We start from the raw sequence: 26,134 nt of genomic DNA on the forward strand, positions 1-26,134 counted from the left end.
AAGCTTCTCAGAGTATCTGTTTTGAATATTTTACAAAGATTATTTTATTTATTCCTCAGAAGAGCAGTACATTAATGTATTGAATTGCCCACATGGGGTGATGGAGCTGATGAGGGAGCAGGAGGCTGGCTGAGGACAAAGCAAGAGCTGGCGCCTTGCACCCCCCCCTTCATTCTGCTCCCCTCCATAGGTGTAGCATTCCTCAGGCACCCCTGACTGCCATAAAATGATAAATAGTTAACTTGCTAAGATCACAATCCTGCAAGACAGGAGTCTCCCTTGGTTTGCAAATGTCCTTGAGATTTACAAACAAAGAAGTTACCTTATCAATAGCCCAAATTCCAAAGACACAGAACTCAGTTTCTCAAGCCTAATGTCACCCTCCCCTCCATAAAAACCGAAGGAGGTGGAGGTAGAAGGAAAAGTAAATAAAGTTAAATTTCTTCTAAACCTAAATCTCATTAACAAGGATGCTTGATGGCAGGAATGTAACATTCCACCAGGAGACTCTCAATTGTCTTTACTTGATAGTGATGAGGGAGCAGGAGGCTGGCTGAGAACAGAGCAGGGGCTGGCACCTTGCACCCCCTCTCTCCCACTCCCCTTGGTAATATGTGTGACATTTCACAGGCACCCCTGACTGCCCTACAAGAAGAGCAAATGGTTATCTTGCAGAGATCACAGTCCTGCAAGGCAGGAGTCTCTCTTGGTTTACAAATGTCCTTGAGATTTACAACAAAGAAGTTGCCTTATCAATAGCCCAATTTTCAAAGATACATAACTCAGTTTCTCAAGCCCTAACGTCACCCTCCCATCCATAAAAAACCGAAGGAGACGGAGGTAGAAGGAAAAGTAAATAAAGTTAAATTTCTTTTAAGACCTAAATCTCACTAACAAGGACGTTTGATAGCAGGAATGTAACATTCCACCAGGAGACTCCCAATTGTCTTTATGTTAGTGCCTCATTAGAGGGAAAGTGGCCTTGGCTTGATAGTAACCAGGCCTTCCATATCCTGACAGTCTTCTTTATCCCAATAGCCCTTCTGAACAACCCTTTGTCCTCACCTACCCAACTCCTGTGTATATAACCAGCCACTCCTCACAACCCGGGGCAGCAGCTCTTCCTGCCCACGGGTCCTGTCCCCGTGCTTTAATAAACCACCATTTTGCACCAAAGATGTCTCAAGAATTCTTTCTTGGTCATCGGCTCCGGACCTCAGCCCACCAAACCTCACCTAGGTTCTAGAACTTCATCATATGGCGCCCGAACGTGGGGCTGTGAGTCTTTACATTTGTACTCTGAGCTTCGGTGCAAAATTGGTGAGTACTTTCTCTCCATTTACTCTGATTCCAGGGCCTTTTTCAAGGAGTATGGTCTTATTGGAACACTTGCATGTCAATTGCTCAGGCTGTAATCCTCTAGCCCATGGCTACTCTATGGGGAGGAGAGCGTCTGCCTTTTGGCTGTAAGCTAGTACCCTGGCCGGAATGGCAATAAGACCCAGAAACTTGATGGCCTCTCTTTATTCCTGTTCTTGTATAAAGTTGTCTCTCTTGGGCACGGGACAGCCACCTAAGTCCCCAGGACGGCTGCCAATCTTAAGACTCCCGTGTGAGGTTTCCTCCTTATTGATCTAATGTGATCCCCTCCACATGCCCGGTCTAGCCACTTCTGGCCGCGAGACCTCCACTGGGAGCCGGCCGAAACTAGTACCCGATTGAATTAAAATGCAACTGGGGACCGTTTCCTAGGGAAGTTGGCTGTAAGGACCACATGTGTTGGAATGTCGCATAGACCATGATGGATTTCAATCTTTACTGTTTCTCATCAGTGTCTTCTGCAAACCACCTAAAGCTATGAAATTGAGTAATTTCCCCTTGCCAAACTTTTCTAGTATTTCCATGGGTTAATATGGCAAAACAGTATGCAGTCTTCAGGATAGCATGGCACAAGCATTTTAGTCCATTCACCAGGCACCCATCAGCAGCCTAGGATGCGATGGGGAAGTGGAGGGATGCCGGCACCCCTCCAGGGCCTTTTAAGGCATGACGGTGATCAATAGCGATATCTTGAGGGACGCCTCTGGTCGCTTTTGACACACAGGAACCTCTGACATATCCTGCGTGGGACGCTACCCAGGAGTCAGGGGGGATTTGGTAATGGACCTTCATTACTTTTCTGGAAGCATGGCCTCAGTAGGCTTCTTCAGTTCCCAAGGACTCTACCTTGGGGTGCCTTTTAACCCACTGGAAATAATTTGGATTGCAAAACTTAGGAAAGGACTGAGCTCCTGTAACACTGCATGGCCTCAGTGGGATCTATCAGTTAGATCTCTGCAGGAAACAGGGCAAATGGACCTAGGATACCTTCACCGCTCATACCTAGGCCTTCATTCCTCTACACCAGGACCCCAGACTAAGGGGCTTTTGTGGAATGTGTTTGCCCAAATGAGTTAGCTAGTACGTAAGTAAGCCTTCTTCTAGTAAACCCAGGTTGCTGGGCCATCCCTACCAAAGGGGATTCTGGCTTTATTTCTCTCTGTTACTCCTAATAGATGTGGGGGCTTCTCCCTCACTCACTTCCCGTGTTAATGGCTATAACTGGAGCCAACTGGGGTTGGTCTAACTCGAGACAGAGACCATAAGGAATATTCCCAAGCAGCTGCCGAAACTCTCTTTGTTTCGGGGAAGTTTCCCTGTGTTCTCTGGCATGACTTGGACTGCCTAACCCCTTCCCCCTTGCTGGTGGGAAAGCATGGCGTCTGCTCCTCTGTTGGGGCTTATGAGCTCTAAAACTGGGAATCCTTTCTCTGCCTCCTGGCAGCACTTTGTTTCTTCTGTTTCCCCCTTACGTGTTTCTGTACCAACGTGTGTGCAGCCTGCATGACTGGCCTCTAGATCATGCACCACAGCTCCTTCTCTCTCCACTGTCAAGGAGCAAGAAGAGCACCCCTGGACCTAACACTCCCCACTCCAGATCTTCCCACGCATGTCTCAGGTAAACATTCAAAGTGGAGTGGGCCCAGGTGGAACATAAATCACTATTGGAACTAAGTTAAGTTTGTTGGTTTAATTAAGATAAGACCTGTCTTTGAAGTTACAGCAGTAAATGTGAAACTTTTATTCTATCAAAGTTTACTGAAGGTCAGATAAGCTTGTGTTACTTGTTAAAATTTGTTAGCAAAGAAATGACTAAACTGATGGTTAATTGTCTGTCTCAAATTTCTAATGGGTAATTGCTGAAGTAACTTTCAAAGTCTTTGGTAACCTGAAAGTTTTAAAGTTTTGCTTGGATGACAAATGGAATTAAATTGTGGACATCTAGGTCTTACCCAAACAGGATAAAATGCTAAGTCATAAATTTCTGGATGTAGGTTTGTGCTTTTGACTTCTTACTGCAAAGAAACTAAGAGTATTTAAATCTGTTGGTAAACTTGTTTGCCACTTAACTGATTCATAAATTGCCACCTGAAGAATTCTGTTGTAACAGTTCACAATTGGTTAATAATTAAAGGTGTTTCTAAGAATACAAAGTTCTGCTTAGTGTAACTAAGACTGATGGAAATAAAGGGAAACTCTGTATGTAGGAAAGTAGGAGATATGTAAGAAAGATTTAATGAATGGGAATACATTTTGTTGAAGGTAAAGGAAGGTAATTTTGTCCTAAATGAGATGGTTGTTTAGAAGGAAATGGCTTGGGACAAAACCTGAATGCAAAGGAAAGTTGTAGAAGGTTTGTGAAGGGAAATCTTCAGAAAAGGAATTTTAGCTATGGTCAAGAATGGATTAAGATTGAAATGAATGGGTTTTAAAGGTACATTGGTACAAGACTGAAATTCTCTGTTCAAAAGGACAATGTTTTCTTAGATCAATTGATCTGCTGTTAAGAAAATGTAAATGGTTTTCTCTTTGCCTGCCCAGAAAAACCAGTTTCTATGTTTTGTTTTATCAGGTGTTTAACATCCCTAATTATATTTAGGCATGTGCTTTAAAACTTTCTAAAATTTTAGCAAATGTTGACAGGATTTAAATTGTAAATCTCTTTAACTCAGGCTTTTCCTTGGTATGTGAAGTTGCTCATGAAGTACTACTGAACCAATGATAAACCTTGGGTTACATTTGGGAAAATGCTATAACTATTCTAGAGATTCTGCGCACTTCCTAAAGTTTTAACGTTTTGAGAGATCATCGCTTGATACTGTAATTATGGAAATGTTATGTGTCACAGAAATAACTTGATTTCCTTGCAGCTAAATTGTAAACTCCCATGTCTCTTTAGCTCTCACCATATCCATTCTGAGTTTTTGTCATTTATAATTGTTTTAATTCTCTGGTAAAATGAGTTTTATCTTCAAGGATATTCCTATAAAGGACTTTCAGGACAAATACAGATATTTGATATGCTTGAAAATCCTAAAACTGAAATGGGTAAGAATTTCCAAAACTGACTAAAGCTGCATTCACCAGAATTAGTAACATGGGACTAAATGAACTAAAAGATTATAGTGTTGTGTCTCTTAATGTTTTGTCTTACTTTAAACATTGCTGGTTCTCTCTAATGTTTGCTCTTCCAGACTAGGGATACTTTTTCCTTAAGTTATCTGTAACTTACAGAGATGTAAAAGTATTGATTTGCAAACAAATCAAAGCATTCAAATTTTCTCTCTATCTGAACCCTCTGAAACCAAAAGGTCTCAGTAAGTATTCATTCTTCCATGGCAATCAGTCATTTGCATAAGTCCAAAAGAATCTGTTCTCCTTGTAACAGGAAAGAATTGGAAACACGGGTTATTTTACCAAGGCTTTGACTGGGATGTCATATTTGAAAAGACTCAGATATGACCAGACAGTTTAAAGGAACTAAGGTTGACTTTATGAAACCTGGAGCCATAAAGCCCCTTGGGACTGTTGGCCTGATACCTTGCTTACAGAGTTCCCAGCAGCCTCACCAGGTGAGTAAAGAATGTCACTCCTTGGTAGGTGCAGTCTTGGGAAGAGGAATTCACCCAAAGGTATTGCAGGCATGCCTGATGGCCAGTACAGGGCTTGGCTTCTGGCCCGGAGAGGCTACTAAAAGTTCAACCTAGAGATTCCTTATACAAAGTTCCAGCAAAGCAGATTCTAAAAGATCTATTGATCACAGTCACTGTTCTTACTGAGCTTATGTAAATAATGGGCCAAGTTTGTTAAAACTGGACTTGTTTCACAAGTGAATTAGTCCTGATTTGGCTATCTCTGGAAATGAGGGTTACTTTAGAGAGAAAAATTATGTTTCGGTAACACACCTTCATGGATGTTAAATTCTAGATTTGATTGTCTTTAAATGTTTGTTTACCTAAGCTAAACAATTTGAGGTAAACTTCAGAGAAGTTGCACAATAGCTTCTTTAGTCGATCTTATTATTTTGTGGGGATATTAGCAGACCCCACAGCACATGATTAAACAGCTGGGATAATGAAATTGCCTAAAAGCCAGCCTATTGCACTCCATAGGATTAACTATGGACTTGTGGAGACAATGGATAACCCCACATTCTTTATGATTGGATTGAATGATCCATGGGGGACTCCCCTTATCTCTTGACAAGTTTTCTCACTTGCCAGTGATCCTCTGTAATCAGGATATTGTTAAGGCTGGACCACTCAAAGGTCTTCTTATTGGTTTCACCCCTTTGTCATATTTATCCTAGAGGCCACCTCTGTTGAGGTGCAATTGCAAATAGATGCTTTAGCAAAACCTAGAACAGCTTCCCTCATAAAAGAGCCTCAAAGCTCACTATGGGACAGTCCTTGACTGTAATGATGTCACATCAGGTCCAGATTTGTCTTAGAAGCCAAAGGCCACCAATGAATGATGGAGGCCGACTTATTAAATACTGGGCTACACTAACAGATATGCCAGAAATAATACTTAAAACTTGTCAAACTTTAAACCTAGTTACCTGTATGCCTGAACCTTACCACTGTACTTCTTTCTCTATAGAGCAAAAAAGGTTATTGATCTTGCTTACTCTATCAGGCCAGATTTAAGATGCCCCTGTTAAAAATATGAATGACAGTTGATTTTCTGATGACAGTAGTTTTCCTAGAAAAAATAAGAAAAGCTAGGTGTGCCATAGTGCTCACTAGCACTTTGCAATTGCCAAAGCCTAAGAATAAACATTTATACTGACTCCAAATATGCTTTCTTGGTACCACATGCCCATGGAGCTATTTGGAAAGAAAGAGGATTGCTGTCAAGCCATAACTCCCCAATCAAATATGGGTCTAAATTACAAGACCCTCCATATGGCTATACTAAGGATGGTGTATATCAAATCTAGGATACATATTTGTCTTTCATACCCACACCCATTGGACAGCTCACTCAAAAGACAGTTTTATGCTGGGAACAAATAAATCATATGTATGATACTTGGGCAAATAACACACGACATCTAGGATGGCTGTCTTTAGAAATGTGTTCCCAAATAATAGTACTCCAGGCTACTGAATGTTTTGCTACTGATTGGGTAAGGTGACCTGGCATTAGATGGCCAGCTCCAAACGGAACCTACTGGATATGTGGAACCAACCTGTGGCCCTGGCTTCCTCCAGCGTGGATAGGTCGCTGTACTTTAGGATTTGCCTGGATTCATGGGCGCATTACTAAAACCATTACAACCCCAGCTAATCTCCCCAACTTGAAACAAAGATGGACACGATCTGTTTTTAAGTGGTATGATCACTTAGCATCCATTTTTGTTCCATCTGCGGGACTAGAGGATGTCATGTGGCATGTAGAAGCCCTTAATAAATATACTACAAAGGCACTCAATGACTCACTGAATAGCATCTCCCTACTTAATACCGAAGTGTCACAAATACGCAAGGCAGTCCTACAAAATAGGATGGCCTTAGAAGTCCTGACAGCAGCCCAGAGTGGCACACATGCAATATCAAGACAGAATGTTGCGTGTACATCCCAGACTATTGCAAAAATGTCACAGGAATAATAAAGGATATGAACACCCAGATTAAGGCCCTACAAGATCCCTCTCTCTCTCTCAGTAAATGGTTAAGTTCCTAATTTGAAGGAGGACTATGGCCGAATCTTCTTTTCGGGCTTCTTATTCTTATCGCCTTATTAATCTTAATATGTTGCTTTGTTCCATGTTTCTCTACTTGGTGCCGAGACTCCATTGCTACAATGACTACACCACGACAGACGATCCTTGTCGCGCGCGAGGACGCCTCTTCACTGTCAGCGCTGGATTCAGCTGCCTCCACCTTTCGTAACTCTCTTATATGTTCCTACCCTGATCAATATTGACCCGAGCGGGTAGGGACAGCTCTCGAGCGGGTAGGGACAGCTCTACGCCCCTATTCAGCACGAAGAAGTTACAGAAGATGAGACCTTCCACCTTCAACCACCTTAAAGATTTAAGGGTCAAAATTGTTCAGGGGGGGAATGATGAGGGAGCAGGAGGCTGGCTGAGGACAAAGCAAAAGCTGGCGCCTTGCAACCCCCCCTTCATCCGCTCCCCTCCATATGTGTAGCATTCCTCAGGCACCCCTGACTGCCATAAAACGATAAATAGTTAACTTGCAGAGATCACAATCCTGCAAGACAGGAGTCTCCCTTGGTTTGCAAATGTCCTTGAGATTACAACAAAGAAGTTACCTTATCCATAGCCCTAATGTCACCTCCCCTCCATAAAAAACCGAAGGAGGCGGAGGTAGAAGGAAAAGTAAATAAAGTTAAATTTCTTCTAAACCTAATTCTCACTAACAAGGATGCTTGATAGCAGGAATGTAACATTCCACCAGGAGACTCCCAATTGTCTTTACTTGATAGTAACCAGGCCTTCAATATCCTGATAGTGCTTTTTTCGCATGCGTGGGCTAACCGGCCAGTTCTGCTTCTGTAAAATTGCTTTGTCTGCTTTTGCACGGGGTCCCCTGACCCAATTCACTGACGCCAAGTATGCCTGTTCAAACTGTCAATCAATCAGCTCAGCCCCACGCGAAACTTGTTTGTACCTGTGTATAAAAACCCTGCACCAACCCAGCTCTGGACCTCTCGGCGTTATGGGCAACGAGGGGCGCAGAGGTCCAGGTTCGAACCTGCAATAAACGACCCTTGCTGATTGGCTTTGACTCACGTCTCTGGTGGTCTTTTAAGGTGGGGGTAATATTCAATTGGCATTTCACTATCATTTACATTGCCTTCTACCTCAGCCTTCTCCGGTTTCCTTTATCATGGGGAGGGAGACATTAGGGCTTGAGGAACTGAGTTATTTGCCTCTGAAAATTTGTGCTATTGATAAGGTAACCTCCCTGTTTAGATCTCCAGGACATCTGTAGAGCAAGGGAGATTCCTGTCCTGCAGGATTGTGATCTCTGCAAGTTAACTATTTATCGTTTTATGGCAGTCAGGGGTGCCTGAGGAATGTCACACATATTATGGAGGGGAGCAGGTGGAGAGGGGGGTGTAAGGCGCCAGTTTTTGCCCTGTCCTCAGCCAGCCTCCTGCTCCCTCATCAAAAGGACAGCCTTATTTACGTGGCATTGAAGCGACAAGATACTATGTAGACACTGAAAACCTGTTTTCAGAAGAATTATGCATGAAATTTTAAAATTCAGTGAGGGTCGGAGCAAGTTTCCTCAGATTTGGGCATTTCTTAAGTGTGAATGTTAAGCTCCAAGAGGCCCAGAACATGTCGCCCCAGGAGAGGACTTGATCAAGATGGAGGGCAAAGGTAGAGTCAGTATTTTCAGCACTAATGTTGTCAATATTTTTGTTTGTTTGTGAATTTAATAATGGCATTATTTATATAAAAATGTAAAATATAATTGTATATAAAACACTTAAAATTGTTATATATTTATATTTTCCCATCTAATATCATTACAGCTCTATAAGTCCCTGAAAAAAAAAAAAAAAGAAAAAAGAAAGGAAAAGAAAAGAAAAACTAAAAATCTACAATTAACCATAATAACAATAGTATTTACCATAGAAGAGGGGGTCTGCAAAGGCTCCCCTGCCAGGCAAGCCCCAGTTTTGTAAACATTTATTAAAACAAAGCCTTGACCCTGTGGTTAGGAATTGTCTACAGCTGCTTTGCACTACAAAGGCAGAGTTGAGGAGTTGCAACAGAGACCCAGAAAGCATGAAATGTTGACCATTTGGCCCTCTATTGAACATGTTTATCAATCCTTGCCCTAGAATAATATACTGTGAGTGACATTTATTTTTATTTTGTTTCCCCATTTCTCAGTGTTTCCTCAATGACCATTTGTGACATATCCATCCTGCCCATACTTACTCTAGATAAATTGCTTAAAATATGATTGATTTATTTTCCTCACTTGAAAATTGAAAATATAATCATATTTAACTTTAGGGGGGTAACTTAAATTATACACACAAACTTCTTCCAAGTGCTTGGAGCATATCTTATGCTCTCTATATTCAGGTTTTACATTGCTTATGTGGATTATTATGGCATATTTGAACATAATTTAACAAAATATGAAACAAAACCTCTAACTTACTCTTTTCTTATTTAATTTTTAGTAAAACAAATAGAACACCTGCTGAAATTTATGGAATGCTTCCATGCCTATTTATTTCCTGTCTATGACTGCTTTTGTGTTACAATGGTAGATGTGAGGACTCAAAACAGATACCTTAGGCCAAAAAACTAAATAAAATACTTGTTATCAGATCCTGCAGAGAACTTTTGATGACCCTTTCTGTGCAACAAAGTATAATGAAATGAGTTTGTAACTATAACTAAAATTCAAGATGAAATAAGAGAAAATATTGACAAAGTTTACAACATGAAGGACCCCTGGGCAAGAAGAGCTGCTGCCCAGGTTGTGAGAGAAGGCAGGTTATGTAACTTGTGGTTGGAGGAAGGTGAGGGGAAGGGAGGTTTCAAGGGAGCTTTCATATGCTAAAGAGGGCCTACAAGGTGCCAGAAGACCATTGTTGTCTTTTAGCAAGTCCTTAACATCAAGATAGTTGGGAGATTCCTGTCTTGCAGTTTTGTGATCTCTGCAAAGTTAACTATTTGTTTCTCACTGATGGCAGTCAGGGGTGCCTGCGGAATGTATCACAGTTTACTGAGGGGAGCGGGTGGAGAGGGGGTGCAAGGTGCCAGCTTTTGCTTTGTCTTCAGCCAGCTTCCTGCTCCCTCATCAAGAGTACTAAGAGAAATGTCACAACTCAGTAAGGAAATAAACCCAATTTAACAATGGAAAAGACAAATAATAGTAGAATTTAGGCTAAAATCACCTGAAAGTTACTTCTCTGAATTTTATTTTAAATTATTATTTATCTTTAAGAAAATTTTTTTGAGGAAAATTTTTTTAAATTTCAAAATATAAGTCACTCTACAAAATGATAGGTCAATGTTCTTCAAGAAAAATAATCAATGCCATTAACAAAACAAGCAAAATGCAAGGAGAATAAAAATGAGAGAGAGAGGCAGAGGCAGGTAATGCTGGACTTAACCCCCAGACACTGGGATCATGTCCTGAGCAGAAGGATTAACTGACTGAAACACCCAGGTGCCCAGGCTTTTTAGACTTTTAATGATAGAAAAATAGAAAAACAATAAATCAAAATATATGGCACAGGAGCCACCTGAGTTCAGAGATGTAGAGAGATGAAATGGGCACTGCTACAATTTTACTATAATATTCAAAAAAGTAGGAATGAAACAATAATTTCTTTGAGTCATTCAGGGAATTGAGGTTGCAGGGTATATGAATTTTAGAAGAAATGGAGACAGACAGGCACTTGCAGGAAGAAACAGGAGGTGAGCCTTTGCTCACCTTGGACAGATGTTGTCAAACACATTCACCTGATCAGATGATTCAAGTAGAATTTGTTAATGCAATAATAAAAGCTCCATAGGCTGGAGGAAGAGGGTGAACCTTAGGAATGTATAAGGGGTATTTTTGTGTCTTCTCCAGAACCGTAAGAAAAGAAATTCTTACATGGAAGACCAGGGACAATCCAGAGAAAGCTTCCCTTCGTGCTGCAAGAGGGGAACAAAAGCTGCGATCCATCCAGACCTAATCTACCCACCATAGACAAAAGTGACTTCATTGCAGAGGAAGGCGCTGGTGGAATCCCATGGCAGTTGAAGGAAGGCAAAGGAGGCAATCACTGAAACTTTGCACAGAAGATCTCCTTTCTGTCCAAAAGTAACACGTTTTCATCTGCTCAAGGATGGGCATCCAACCACAGCTTGAAGTTGGTAGGAACCTCCTGCAGATGGGGGAGGGAGACAAGGATTGAGAATGTTCCACCTCTGGAAAAGAGGCAGGAATACTTGTGAAGGCCATGTCTTTAAGACCCAGTTTCACTGTATCTGCTTAAAATTGGAACTTAGTAAAAATATCAGAGAATGTCGCTTCCCTGACCATTCACCACCATATTAGCAAACCTTGGGCAAAAGGCACAGTGGGACAGAGCTCAGAGAGCTTCGAGAAACAGACTCTTTCTGGGGAGCAGAACAAGGAGAGGACTCAAAAACAAGTGAAGAGACAAAGACAAAATACAACTAGAGGACTTCTAGGTGTCTGGACTCTGATAAGAAAAAATTCAAACCCTTATAACATAACAACAAAATTCAAATCCAGCCTACTCCTGACTACTTAAGCCTAAGTGACTCAAAGTCACTTTATTTTTATCCTTACTCCTGTGGGGACTAGGTTGGCTTTTGGACATGTGAATTTTTTCTGTTTCTCCATCTACAAGAAGTTTCCCAGGAAGGAGCCATCCCAGTGTGTACAATGTTATACAATGAATGAATGAATGAATGAATGATGGAAATTACAAAGCCTTTCGAGTGCCAGAGAACTTGTTTGAATTCTTGCTCAGCCACTTAACTGCCACAATCCAGGGATGTTACTCAGTCTTTCTCATGGGGTTGTCAGGGACTGAAGAACGTGACATATAGGACAGGTCTAGCACAGGGTCAACATCACAGGGTCCTTTCCCATTATAACTGAACTGCTTCACTGACCCAGCTCAGCTAACACAGAAACTCAGGGACTCTTTAAATGTCACAACTTACATTGACCTCCAAACAACAGTAAAGTTTGCTTTCTTTTGGAAAGCAAAGAATTGTGAACAGGAAGAGAGTCCAGAGTAGTAAAACAAAGGATTTTTTTTCCTCCACAATTTTTCTTATTCACAACAGTGTTGTCATATCATAATACCTAAGTAGTAACTATAATAATTATTCAAATTCTTCCAAATTTGTGAATTTTCCTCAGACTACTGATCTATAAAATGTATAAAGTTGTGTATAAAGTTCATTTTATAAAGTATATAAAATGGATAAAGTTCTGCATGAAGTTGTGGGATTATTATGTCATTGTTATTATATACAGTAATAGGTCTTTTCTTCTGTTTTTCTGATAGCCTTATACTTCTCCATACTCTTACCAAATATGGTGAGAAGTCCATAACTCAGAGAGAAAAAGAGTTCAAGGATAGGTGGGTTTGAAGTAAAATCTAAAGGAAAATATGAAAGTGTTGTCCCCAAAAGGAAGATAACATTGAGTTATTGTAACAGGGGTGTTTTGGTGCAGTCATCTGGGATCTGAGAGTTTTCTATGCCAGGAACATAGTAAAAGGCCACTGAGACATATCTTACCGTGAAGGTCTTTCATTGGTTTTAAAACATTCATTGGTTTCATTGGCCTCTGAAGGACAAGTTTGCTACCACCTCCACAGTTCTGATGTATGTCCATCCTGGAGAAAATTCTGACTACTCCAGGGCAACGCTAACCCCATGAATGGACATGTGTCTCCAGCTTGATTTGTAGGTTGACTACACTCCTGTCTCTTTGGTTCACTGTTTTCATGTCCACTGTCAATTTATGAAATTGCTTCTGATTTCTCTCCTTTGCTTTTCCAATGAAGTTCGCAAAATGAGAATTTCTCAGGATCAACTCTCCTTTGCAAGAACAGCAGACAGACGCATTCACATATGATGCAGGTCCTTGGAGAGCCCATTCAGCAGTGGTACCAACAAAAAGGAGAACTGCTGAAATTAATCCTGGATAACTCTTCCAGGAGGATGAATGACACAAGCCCATTTCCTGCTTGGGTTCAGATAAGAGTCTTTTCCTTGATAACCCTTAAGGTCATTAAGTCTCAGGAAGTCCCCCCCATCCCGAGCTATTGTGCACACTGAGATCTTGCAATGTCACAGAGTCAGAAGGGATCTGTAAGGAAACCTTCTCTATTACTAACCCTCAACTCCTTTCTCACTTGAGCAGCCACAGCAGACCCTTTCTGGCTCTTAATCACAGCTTCATAAGCTTTTGGGGAAAAAAAGGGCCTTTTGCACATACGCAGCTTAATGCTCACACAGAGGATGGAATGTGGGAAACCAGGAAGGGCAAATGCCTTGTTCAAAGCTAGTTATCCACAGAGGCAAGGTCCAGGTATATTTCCAAAGATCACAAAGCCACAGAATGGCTTCCAAGATGCTTCTTCTCTCAATATAAGAGAGGGTTTGTTTTCCAATTTCAATTTTAATAAAGAATCTGTTTTTCTATGGGAGATAAAATTCTACAATTTTTCCCCTTTATTCCAGGAAAATATTATCATCACAGAAAGTATTTTCTCCTTTTGCTTTCCCTGGTAAAGCTTTGTGTTGCTGAATGGTAAAAGTGGCTTACTAAAAAATGGAGACCATTGTCCACATTTCCCTAGTATATTTCTATTGACATGTTAGATTTTTCAGTTAGTGAAGCCTGTCCCCCTCAGAAATATAGCCGTAAACTGCTGACACAATAGGCCGGTGTTTGTGGGAACAGAAGAGATTTCCGTTGAGGCATCTCTGAGCAGTTTCACACACTGGAACACCTGGAAATCAAAAACTCTTAATTCTCTGAACACTGTTTCTGGTAATTTAGAAAAGTCATTGGTTGACCACTTGGTCCTGATCTTATTTTCTTTTTCTTTCTTTCTTTCTTTCTTCCTTTCTTATTTCACTTTCTCTTTCCCTCCCTCCCTCTCATTCTCTCTCTCTTCCTTCCTTCCTTCCTTTATTTCCTTCTCTCTCTCCCTCCCTCCCTTTCTCTTCCTTTTTATTTTCTTTCTTCATTTCTATTTTCTATCAGCATTTTCCATGATTGTTGCCTCCATCAAAGCAGACACTTAGATTAACTAGTCTGAGGAAAACTTATAAAATATCAGATGCCGTGAAGCCTATATTCAAGAACTTTTAATGGCCTCAAAAGACCAAACTGTCAGTACAAGGTTTCTACCTGCTGACCCTGACATAAACCTCAGGGGAAGGCTTACATTTCTGTAGAAGCTCTAACCAGTGTGGTAACCGTTAACCAGGCTGGATCAAGATATTTATAGAAGGAACTAAGCTTACAAAAACTTCTCCTGGTAAGTAACTTTGTTATTTTTAGGTACTATGAATGAAAAGCTGATAGATGCTTTTTAGAAAAAACATGTAGAATCAACTTAGCACTTAGTAATTTTGCAGCTAAAAAATGTTTCCATATATCGTGACAAAACGTCGCAGTATATGGAAATAAAACTACTTTGTGAATGGTTTATTTACTTTCTTGCTTGCAAGCATATTGAAATTCTACTTGTAGAAAATATACACACAAAACTATAGATGCAGGCTTGAAATTAAAATGATTCTGAGACCATACCTGTGATATATTTGTGTAAGTTATTTGTTCAAGATGTTTTTTATGTCGGTGGCCTTTTAAGTGAGACACTCTTTGATGAAGTATCTATAGTCTTAACAGTGCTCCTTTCTTAATGAATGGTGTTCCTTTCTCTAATAATCTGCAACCTATATGATTGGTTTTGATCTCATCTTAAAGAGCAGAGCAAAAAATTTAACTCTCCCAGTGTATAATTATAGAATATCAATAAATCAACATAATGTTATTACTCTAGTTTCTTAGTGGGTAGGCTGAATTTAGTCAAAATCTGTGCTCTCATGGCTTTTGTAATATTGACTAGACATGGTCCAGTTTAATGGAATTTGTGAGCTCAGAAAACCATTTAATCTCCAGAGTCCATGGAAAGAAGCTGTCAGCATGGTTTTACATCCTTGTTTGTTCATTTATTGAAGACAGTTTCTATGCTTGACACTAGAGGTTAAAGGGTGCCCAAGACATGGTCACAACACTCAAAAAGCTTGTAGCTAGTGGATAAGTGTTATAGATTGCAACTTGAGGGAGCCCCATGTATTTTGTAGATTGTCAGACACATAAAATGTCAGATTCAGGAACTCCTTTGCTTTCTTAATGTATATAATAAATACTTATTGCTTATAAAATCTACATTTTTTTAGTGGAAAATTTGATTACGGTGCCCCAAACCATGCAATTAAAGACAATAATACTATTAACTAATATTTAGTGAGAGTCAGACACCATACTGCCTTGTTTCTGTGTCTTGTCTCAATCCTTAAGAGAATTATACAGGGGATCTTCTTATTCCAATTTCACTGATGGGAAACTGAGGCTTAGAGAGTCAGTTATTTTCCTACATTCACATGACTAGTTACTATGGCAAAGTTTGGGACCCAATAGATACTTGTTTGTTCCTTACTGCATGGTCTAACCATTATACGCTATGAGAAACTTTAAGCCATAAATGTATTCTGAATATATAGTCTTTTGTAGTCTGACCTTTTAAATAGACTATGCAGTTGAATGTGTAATAGTGATAGCTCAAATTTTGTGTGACTCCTCATGCAGAAAACAATGCTTCTGTTTCTAATCATGGCACTAAAATTGCTTCTCTTCCTCCCAAGACATCAAGTAAGTCATGTTGAATATGCATGTATTAAATTCTCACAATGTGATGCTTAGGGTATTTTTTATAAAGGGACAAGTCCTTTTGACACTATTCCTTTCAATCTTTCTGCATGCACATCAAATTTCCTTGGACTATGGAAGCTGGCAGAAGAACAGGAGCAGTTGTACTATATGTAGGACTCAGCTGCAGAACTCAGACTGCCTTTGTACTCCTGCTGGGAAAGCAACAAAAAGACTAAATTGAATTAAGATCTTCTGATGAGTAGCTCAGGGTTTTAAATCAATATCTTTGAACTTGTTAGGGTAATCTGAAGTTCAAAGAACAGTTTTTCAGCAGTAAATGGGTTAATATTTCTCACTCTTTAATAACTCATCTGTTCTTGTATCAGTGAAGGCTAAATTCTGGATTTAATTTAATTTATCATCAAGACAGATAACCACTCCTCAGTGTGTAGAGATTATGCATATATATATATAATATTCATATATTAAATTTTTAAATATTAACTTTAAAATTCTTTAATTTTTAAATATTTATTTCTTAATATTATTTCTATCTTTATTCTTGTTAAAATCACAGAAATAGTAACTATAAATTACACTCTAGGAAAAGAACTGATATGATACATGAAAACGTTTTAAGAAAAAATATTTATAAGTTTCCGGAACATGGTGACTAAAGGTAAAATCAGACTCTCCAATGTGTGTGATTGAGATGGAAAAGACAAACGCAAGCTGTCCATGCAGAGAGGGTCATGTCATTCGTTCTTGACTAAGTTCATATGTAATGTGAGTTTGCTTGAGATTCATCTTTATTTAATGTTAGCAGTGTTTACAAATATATATATATATATATATATATATAAATATTGAAAGAATACAGGCACATTTTAAAGGAGGCACACAGGAAGTTTTCTGTAAAAGCTTTTCAGACAGTGTACCTGGGCTGGGGTCGCTCATGGTACAAAAAAGTATTTGGTCCTGGCACATTGCTCAGGGTTACAGGTAAGATATTTTTAAATTCTTCCCTATAAGGTAGAGAGAGGACATAGGTGATGTGGGTGGGAGGTAGGGAGCAGCAGCCTAGGAGCTGGCTCTGAGTTCTAGGATTGGTCCGAGTTTGATCATAAATAGCAGTGGGTTACTAGGAGAGGTTGTTGACTCTGTCCAAGTCTTGGGGGTAGATGTGCCTGATCTAGCTTGGAGGACATTAACAAGGAGCTAACTAGCTAGAGCATATGGAGTTCCTAAGGGGTAGAGCTGTTAATCCTTTAGGGATTTCTGTGTTGAGAGATTTGTAATGAATTTTGTATATCTTATTTATTAGATTCAAAAAATAAGCAAAGGAAAGGAATGAACAATAATTGATAAACTTGCATTTTTTTTCTGAAGGCAATGCATAACAGGTATTGACATATTTAACTGCACAAACATATCCAAGAATGTCATAAGCTGGGTTTGGTTTTTCCAAATTCAGCCTAGTAAATTTTTTCATCCTTCATTAGACTTAGAGATAAAATTTTGCCTGGATGAGGGAGAACATCTCACATGGATGTGTCTACCCTACAGGATCTAGTTGATTAAGTGTTTTCAAATAATTTTCATAGGGCTAGTGAAATTTTGGAAAAATGAAAGGAATGGTATATTCTGGCGTTTTTTTGTGTTGTCCGCATAGGCACATGTGAATTCACAAATTGAAAAGCAATATTCTAGTCCTGTTTTTTTTCCCAGTTGACTGCAATATAAACTTTACAATCTAATTAAATAATGGTGACACAGAGGTAATTCAGAAGGTCCTAAAAGCTCTTTTTTGGGGACATTGTGGTGCAGAGAAAAATGTGGACTGTGAGTCAGGATCTATCACTTTCTATATAATCATTCTTCAGCAAATAAATTTAGATTTATTGATTATCACTTTCTTAAAGTTATAAAGTTTTAAAAATATATGCCCATTAGGGAAAAATTGGAAAAGAGAAAAAATAATAAAATGTTAAAGATTTATAATGACAGATATTCTGTTAACATTTGCTATTTCCATCCATTCTGTCAATGTAGCCACCATCTCAAGTAGATGTTGTGGAACTAAATGAAATTAAATATGAAAATATCTATTGCATAAGTTGGGACATGATCCATCATTACAAAAGTCAGTCCTACAAATTCCAGTTATCACCCAGTGGAGTTCTTCTTAAATCAGGAGTATAGAAAAATGTATTAATTTTGATCAAGTCCACAGGACACTTTGGAACAATTGGACAGTATTTGCAGAATACTTTCAATTTCTAAGACTCAATGTTGCATGTTTCTAAAAATAAGCAGAATGTAGTTAGCAGTACCTCATATATTGTTAGCCTCAACCTAAGCTGATCTCTCCGTTTCCAGTGGAAACATCTGGATGTAAACAAGGGAGAGGTTTTATAATTGAATATATAAAATTACACTAATGTACATAAAAATCAAATGTTCACTTTTTTCATAAAATGCTGTATTTTTTATTCATTTGAGAGAGAGAGCATGCACACATGAGAGAGAGACAACGAGAAAGAGAGAGCACACAGGAGCTGGGGAGCAAGAAGACAGAGAAGGAGAAGCAGACTCCAAATGATCAGGGATCCCAAAGAAAGGTGTTCTATCCCAGGACTCTGGGATATGACCTTGGTCATTGCACTTAACAGACAGAGCCACCCAAGCATCCCTCAACTATTCACTTTAAATAGTTTATGTCTTCATTGGATTATGCCTATAAATTAAAATTATGTTATTACAAATATCACCTGAGAAATACTGCTTTTTGTGCCTCAAGTTTCTATAAAAATTGTGCTCAGATTGTTCAGATGCTTCTAAAATGTATACAATAGAACAAACTTCTAAGTTATCTTAGGGTCGGAATGTAAGTTTGGGGATACCTTTATGATGAGAGCATTGGATATTTAATTGAAAGAGATATTTATCCACTTAGAAAATAAAAGCGCTTTTTCATTTATTCTGTCATTGTGTATATGAACAATGTAAGTATATAGTATAGAGTCCCAGGTATATTTAGTACCAGGTAATATTTACCAAATCCCTATGAAACTTCTTAATTTTTTTTTTTTTTTTTTAAAAACTGGTACTACCTCTAAACTAGTTTTAATTGAGTTTTTTTTTTTTTAGGTTGATATCATGCCCAAGTACATTGTTTAATCAAAGTAGAGTATTAGAAGACCATTTTTTAAAATGAGAAGTTCCTCAAACTGAAACATAAGGCAACCTCTGTTTTATGAGGCATAAATTTGTGGATGAAAGCTGCTTCTTATGCTTTGGCATTTTGGTGTGTCTGAATTCTGAATGTTTTGTACTTATATCACAGAGTTGGATTTGCAAACATCTTCCATTTTTCTTTATTATTATTATTATTATGTTAGTCACCATACAGTACATGATTAGTTTTTGATGTAGTATCTCCCCTTTTACATGTCAACTTCAAGGTAGACCTCAAGAAACTATCAAGCTCCAGGCAGAAACAGAAACAAGCTCTAATATACAAGCTATTTCTCATTTATTTATATTGCCTATTTACAAAATCTATATAAGAAGGCCTAAAATAAAATATGCAAGTACAGTTCGGCAATGAATAAAAATAGAAGATCAAAAGCATTAAAGGAAGTAGAAGAAAAAAGGCCTGTGATTGTCTAGTACAAAGTGTAGGGTACACTTTTATGCTCAAAGTTAGGGGAAACATGTATTAGAGTACATACTCTTTATTAACTGAAAAAAATGAAACACACCAAATTTTCAAACATGTTGTTTTCCCCACCACAAAATGAGAAAAAAAGACTTCAGTGCATGATCCTTTAGCAGGAATGTAAAGTGAAAGACTGGGCATTTCCTTCCACATACATTTTACAAAATGGTAGAAATGATCTTTAACAAATGCATTTCATGCTCCCACTGCATCTTTGCTGTGGGCATCATGACATTTAATGTCATTCACAGATGGTGACCTTCAGCAGACCTGGTCAGGCAGGTGCCAGTCTAGGGATCTAACATGACATAGGTCCAATTTTATCCCCCAATACTGCATTCCCATTTGTAAGGGAAAGTTTGGTCTCATGAGAATAAAATGTCATGTTGGAGTAACAATAATCACAAACAAATTGCTAATAATTATGGTAATGTTAATTATAATTATAGTGTCTCATTTTTGTAGCATGTTTAGATGAGAGTTTTATATCAATCCTTCTAGTAAAGGTCTGCATAGACTACACTGTGCAAACTCTGTTAAAGCATCCGACCTTGTGCCCAAGTGGATTTGCATGAAGTGCTCATGCAGAACATGCATAATTGTCTTGAAAGAATTTGACTCAGGAACAAAGTTGATCAGATAACTTGTGTGAGTTGACACATTGTCTCTTCTGATGGTGAAAGGGTGTTGTCAGAGAGTCTGGATGTTGGACTCAGACTGACCTGAGCTCCAACTCCACCACTTGTTGCTTTTGTGAACTTGGGTGATTATTTTCTGGTCTCAGCTTCCTAATCCAAAAGATGGGATAACAGGATGAGCAGGAGGCATATGAAAATTAAATGAGAGACTATTAATAAGGTACTTGGCACATAACACTTAACAGGTGTTGCATACATGTTGCCTCATTGCAAATCTAGAGGGAGAATTGCATCTGGTATGGAGATGTATCCGGTATGGAGAGTGGTTTGTAACCAATCATACTGACAGAGCAGAAATTCTCCAGATCATTTAGCTCTACTTCTAACCACTCTAGTGGAAAATTACCTTACTGTCCACTCATATACAAAATAACCTGAATTTAGAGGTATTTGCTTAATAGACTTTTCCCTCACTTAGCATAAATTTGATTTTTTTTTTTAATTTTTAAGTAGTTGTACCTACATAAATTTTAATCCTTTATCTTATGATATCATGTCAAACACAAACATGGGCTTCATACTGGTATTTAGCAGAAAAACAACTAAAATTTTAAATTTTATTTAGAAAATACTTAGGAATATATTTAGAAATACAGTTACTACTTTGTTTTACTACTTTTAAATATACTTAGAAATGTGATCAATTTGAAAGTCATATTTACATAAGAAATAGCTTTAAGTATTTTTTAATAAAATGAGAAGAATAAAATAGAGGAATTTTGAATTAGTATTAATATGCAGATTCAAAGTACCATACTTAATTGAAAATGTCATTGCATTTGGTTAATTTATATATAATCCATACAGCTTTATATTCATCAAATATATAAACTTAGGCAATTTACCTGAAAATGTTTCTGATTATGAATAATATAAATGTATTAGACAAATCATTTATTTTTATAAACCGGTTTCTATTTTGTAAATCAATTACATGATTGTGGCCATATAAAACACTCTTAATAAGTTTAATAAAGAATAGTGAGGGGCACCTGGGTGGCTCTTCTATAAAGCAACTGGTCATGATCTCATGGTAGTTGAGTTGTGCCCTGAGCTCTGTGTTGGACTCCAGACTGAGTGTGGAGCCTGCTCAGGATTCTTGTTCTCTCCCCCACCACTACTCTCTCTCTCTAAAATAAATAAATAAAATCCTAAAAAGAGGAATGTTGAAAAAATATGTAATAGAAATTCCATAAAATATAGGCACAAACCATAAAAAATAAAGAATATTACTTAATGTTCAGTTAACTATCACATTGAAAAAGTTATGGAAGTACAAGATACCTTTTATCCTGAAAAGAATGAATCCCCAGGACCCTAGATAAAGAAAAGTGACAGGATGTAGGCAGAATGACTTACCATCCAGATTTTCCCAAGCCCTAGACTGGACTATCTAGTTCATTACTATGATGAATCAGAAGTATTCCTAACAGAAACCAAACTTCGTAAGATGAAAATTAGATTCTTTAATGTATTGAGTAGAGGCAAAAATTATGAGAATACCAACTACTTTGAAAAATAAATCTTGCTTTATGTAACATGCTTTTTAAATTAAAAACCAAAATATATGGTTGAGGAAAAATACAGTGTCTTTCTATTATAATAAGCAAAATACTATTTGTACTATAAGGAAGACGTACAAAATGAAAACAAGTGCATTATGATCTAATACCTATTTATAGCATGAATTAAAAAACTCATCATTGTTTGTTACTCATTTAGTATAAGAATCATGAACCATGAGAGACAATGGACTCTGAAAGACAATCTGAGGGGTTTGAAGTGGCAGGGGGGTGGGAGGTTGGGGTTCCAGGTGGTGGGTATTATGGAGGGCACAAATTGCATGGAGCACTGGGTGTGGTACAAAAATAATGAATACTATTATGCTGAAAATAAATTAAAAAAAAACTTAAAAAAAAAGGAAGAGAAAACAATCGGGAGCTCTGGTGCACAGGCGAAAATTCTTTTTTTTTTTTTTTTTTTTTTTTAAAAGAGAGAGAGAGAGAGGTCACAAGTAGGCAGAGAGGCAGGCAGAGAGAGAGGGGGAAGTAGGCTCCCCGCCCAAGTGAAGAGCCCGATGCAGGGCTCTATCCCAGGACCCTGAGACCATGACCTGAGCTGAAGGCAGAGGCTTAAACCACTGAGCTACCCAGGTGTCCCAACAGGCAAAAATTCTAGAGAATTTTTTTTCTTTCTTCTCAAAGGAGAAATCCTAGTCTTTTCTTAGGAAAACATCATAAAAATTATTATTCTAACTCCAAACGACTGGAAAGAAAAAATTAATAAAGCATTTGTGTTTCAGTTTCAACTCAAATTGGGATGAGTACTACTATTTGTAATTTGAATCATTAATTAATAATAAATGTATAACCAAAGAATATCCAAGTGTTCAAATGATACGCCCTTGAGAACCATGAAGTTTCGTTATATAATTTCACATTATATTTACAAGAAACTCTGACCCGAGCTGTTAACATTATATAATTATATGTGACTTTATTCAGAGGTAAAATGAAAGACAATCAAGCGGTATTACAAGTTCATCAGTCTTAGGGGGCAGATTCAGATTTGGAGGGAAATGCGAAGAGTCAAAATGTGGTGTCTTCACAGTAATGCTTCAACTTCAAATGAAATTCCAATATAAAATTAGCTTTAAGTGAACATTTCCTGAAGCAAAACAAAATTCTGACCATTACATTAATTGATTGGGTTACTCTAAGATCATTTCTGAAAATAATCAATGATTTTTTTTTAAATAGAAGTTTGGATATATGGCCATTTTGTTTCTAAATTTCATGCATTGTAAATTATTTGGAGGTGTAGCATTAAACATTGCCCTACTCAAAATCCCGCAGTGGTTCAGATATGAGAACAAATGTTCTATAAAATCAGAAATCAAGAAGAATCCTTGTATTCAGAAATGGGTTTGAAACCCTATTTGTAACTGAAAGGGTAACTTGATAGATTTCCATTCAAACAAGTGACTGTGTATTGTTTAAAATATTCTGCGTTTTGATCTTGGCTCTTTCACTTAATGTCTGTGACTTTGTCAAGTTACATACCTCTAGAACCTCTTTTCCTGTGGAAACTAAGAAAATAAGCACCTCATAACCCTCTGCGGATTAAAAGCTACAGTAAGCATTAATTCTATAGCAACTTTCCTCCTCTTTACTATGTGCTGGTTGTTTCCAAACCACACAATGTTTGTGTTTCTCTAGATATGTTCTAATTGTTATTCCATTTTCTTCAACAGATAAAAGTCCCGATGAAGATATTTTTCCCAAGCCCACAGTTTTTCTTCCTTCAGTTGCTGAAGTAGAAGTCCATAAGGCTGGAACATATCTTTGTCTTCTTGAGGATTTTTTCCCTGATGTTATCAAGGTACACTGGCAAGAAAAGGATGACAAAACAATCCTGAAATCTCAGCAGGGAGACACCATGAAGACCAAGGACACATACATGAAATTCAGCTGGCTGACCGTGACTGGAGCATCAATGGATAAAGAACACAGATGTATTGTCAACCACCAAAGGAATAACAGAGAAGTTATTCAAGAGATTCTTTTTCCTTCAATAAGCAAAGGTATGTGCACATAACAATGAACACAACTACACAGAACACTTTGTTTCAAAGGGAATGCCCTACCTTTTCTGTCAAGTATTTTTTTTTTAAGATTTTATTTATTTATTTGACAGAGAGAGATCACAAGTAGGTAGAGAGGCAGGCAGAGAGAGAGGAAGGGAAGCAGGCTCCCTGCTGAGCAGAGAGTCCTGTGCTGGGCTCGATCCCAGGACCCTGAGATCACGACCTGAGCTTAAGGCAGAGGCTTTAACCCACAGAGCCACCTAGGTGCCCCTTTTCTGTCAAGTATTAATGAAAACAAATATATATAATATTTTCTCTAATGTTGTTTTATTTAATGATGGCATAAATGTCCTGCTATTTCCCAATGGAATTCAAATAGTATGGGCTTTGAAGGCACCTGGATACCAGTCAGTTGAGCACCTGACTCCTCATTTATGCAGCTCAGGTTTTGATCTCAGGTTTTCATCAAGACCGCCGTCGGGCTCCATGCTCAGCCCAGAGTCTGCTTGAGTTTCTTTCTGTCTGCCTCTTCTCCCCGTGTTCTCTCTTTCTCAAAATAAATAATGAATCTTAAAAAAAAAATAGTATGGCCTATGGAACATACAAAGAAAAAAAGAAAAAGAAACTCACTTAGCCTTTCTCACATCAGTTTCATCATCCAAAATATTATTGTCACAGTGATATAGTTTCTATTTATTGTATGGATTAAATGAAACAATACATGTGAAAGCACCTAGCAACCTTGCACATAAGAAATGTTCAGAGAGGGGCGCCTGGGTGACTCTGTTGGTTAAACAACTGCCTTTGGCTCTGGTAATGATCCTGAAGTCCCAGGATCAAGTCCCACATGAGGATCCCTACTTAGCAGGGAGTCAGCTTCTCCCTCTGACCCTACCCTTTCATATTTTCTCTTACTCTCTCTCTCTCTCTTTTAAATAAATTTTAAAAAAACTTCAAAATTTTTTTCAGAGCAATATCCTCACCTTATTTTTAATATAATTTTATTTTAATATAATTTTATTTTATTTTTTCAGTGTTCCAAGATTCATTGTTTATGCAACACACTCACTGCTCCATTCAATACATGCCCTCCTTAATACCCATCACCAGCTAACCCATCACCCACTCCCCTCCAAAACCCTCAGTTTCTTTCTAAGCATCCACAGTCTCTCATGATTCATCTCCCCCTCCAATTTACCCCAATTGTCATTTCCTTTCCTTCTCCTAATATTCTCCCTGTTATTCCTTATTCTCCACAAGTAAATGAAACCATATGATCATTGACTTTCTCGGCTTGGTTTATTTCACTCAGCATTATCTCCTCAAGTCCTGTCCATGTTGATACAAAAGTTGGGTATTCATCCTTTTTGATGATGGGGTAATATTACAGTTCAATATATGGACCGTATCTTCTTTATCCATTCATCTGTTGAAGGGCCTATTTGCTCTTTCCACAGTTTGGCAATTGTGGCCACTGCTGCATGGGCTACATATGGCCTTCCTTTTCATTACAGATCCTTGTGTATCTTTAGGATAAATACCCAGTATTTACTCAATAGTGCAATGGTAGATCATATGGTAGCTCTATTTTTAATTTCTTGAGTAATCACCACACTGTTTTCCAAAGTGGCTGCACTAACTTGAATTCCCCAAAGCACTGTTTGAGTGTTCCTTTCTCTACATGTTCTCCAACACTTGTTGTTTCCTGTCCTAAAAACGTTGGCCATCCTAACTGGTATAAGATAGTATCTCCGTGTGGTTTTGATTTGAGTTTCCCTGATGGCTAATGATGATGAGCATTTTTCCATGTGTCTGTTAGCCATTTGTATGTCCTCTTTGGAGAACTGTCTGTTCATGTCTTTTGGACATTTTTTGACCTGATTATCTGTTTTTTGGGTGCTGAGTTTGAGAGGTTCTTTATAGATTTTAGATATCAGCCCTTTGTCTCCAGCGTCATTTGCCCCATTCCGTGGGTTTCCTCATAGTTTTGTTGACTGTTTCCTTTGTTGTGCAGTAGGTTTTACCATGATGTAGTTCAAAAGTTCATTTTCACTTTTGTTTCCTTTGCCTTTGGAGACATGTCTTGAAAGAAGGTGCTGTGGTGTATGTTGAAGAGGTTATTGCCTATGCCCTCCAGGATTTTGATGGATTCCTGGTTCACATTGAGGTCTTTCATCCATTTTGAGTTTATCTTTATGCTTGGTATAAAAGAATGGTCGAGTTTCATTCTTCTATACGCAGCTGTCCTATTTCCCCACCACCATTTATTGAAGAGACTGTCTTTTTTCCCCTGGATTTTTTTTTTTTTCCTGCTTTA

The 26,134-nt window shown here is 38.2% G+C and overlaps 1 protein-coding gene across 1 annotated transcript in view; it reads left to right on the forward strand.

The window, feature by feature from the left end:
• LOC131829219 (immunoglobulin lambda-1 light chain-like) overlaps window positions 1–26,134 on the forward strand; it is a 58,819-nt gene that overhangs the window by 18,756 nt on the left and 13,929 nt on the right. Inside the window, exons 3-5 of the mRNA XM_059170753.1 lie at window positions 3,649–3,652; window positions 14,362–14,412; window positions 23,485–23,814. Coding sequence (XP_059026736.1) covers window positions 3,649–3,652; window positions 14,362–14,412; window positions 23,485–23,814 — 385 coding nt within the window. The remainder of the gene's footprint in view (window positions 1–3,648; window positions 3,653–14,361; window positions 14,413–23,484; window positions 23,815–26,134) is intronic.

This window comes from Mustela lutreola, chromosome 4 (assembly GCF_030435805.1).
Source record: "Mustela lutreola isolate mMusLut2 chromosome 4, mMusLut2.pri, whole genome shotgun sequence".
Taxonomy (NCBI): domain Eukaryota; kingdom Metazoa; phylum Chordata; class Mammalia; order Carnivora; family Mustelidae; genus Mustela; species Mustela lutreola.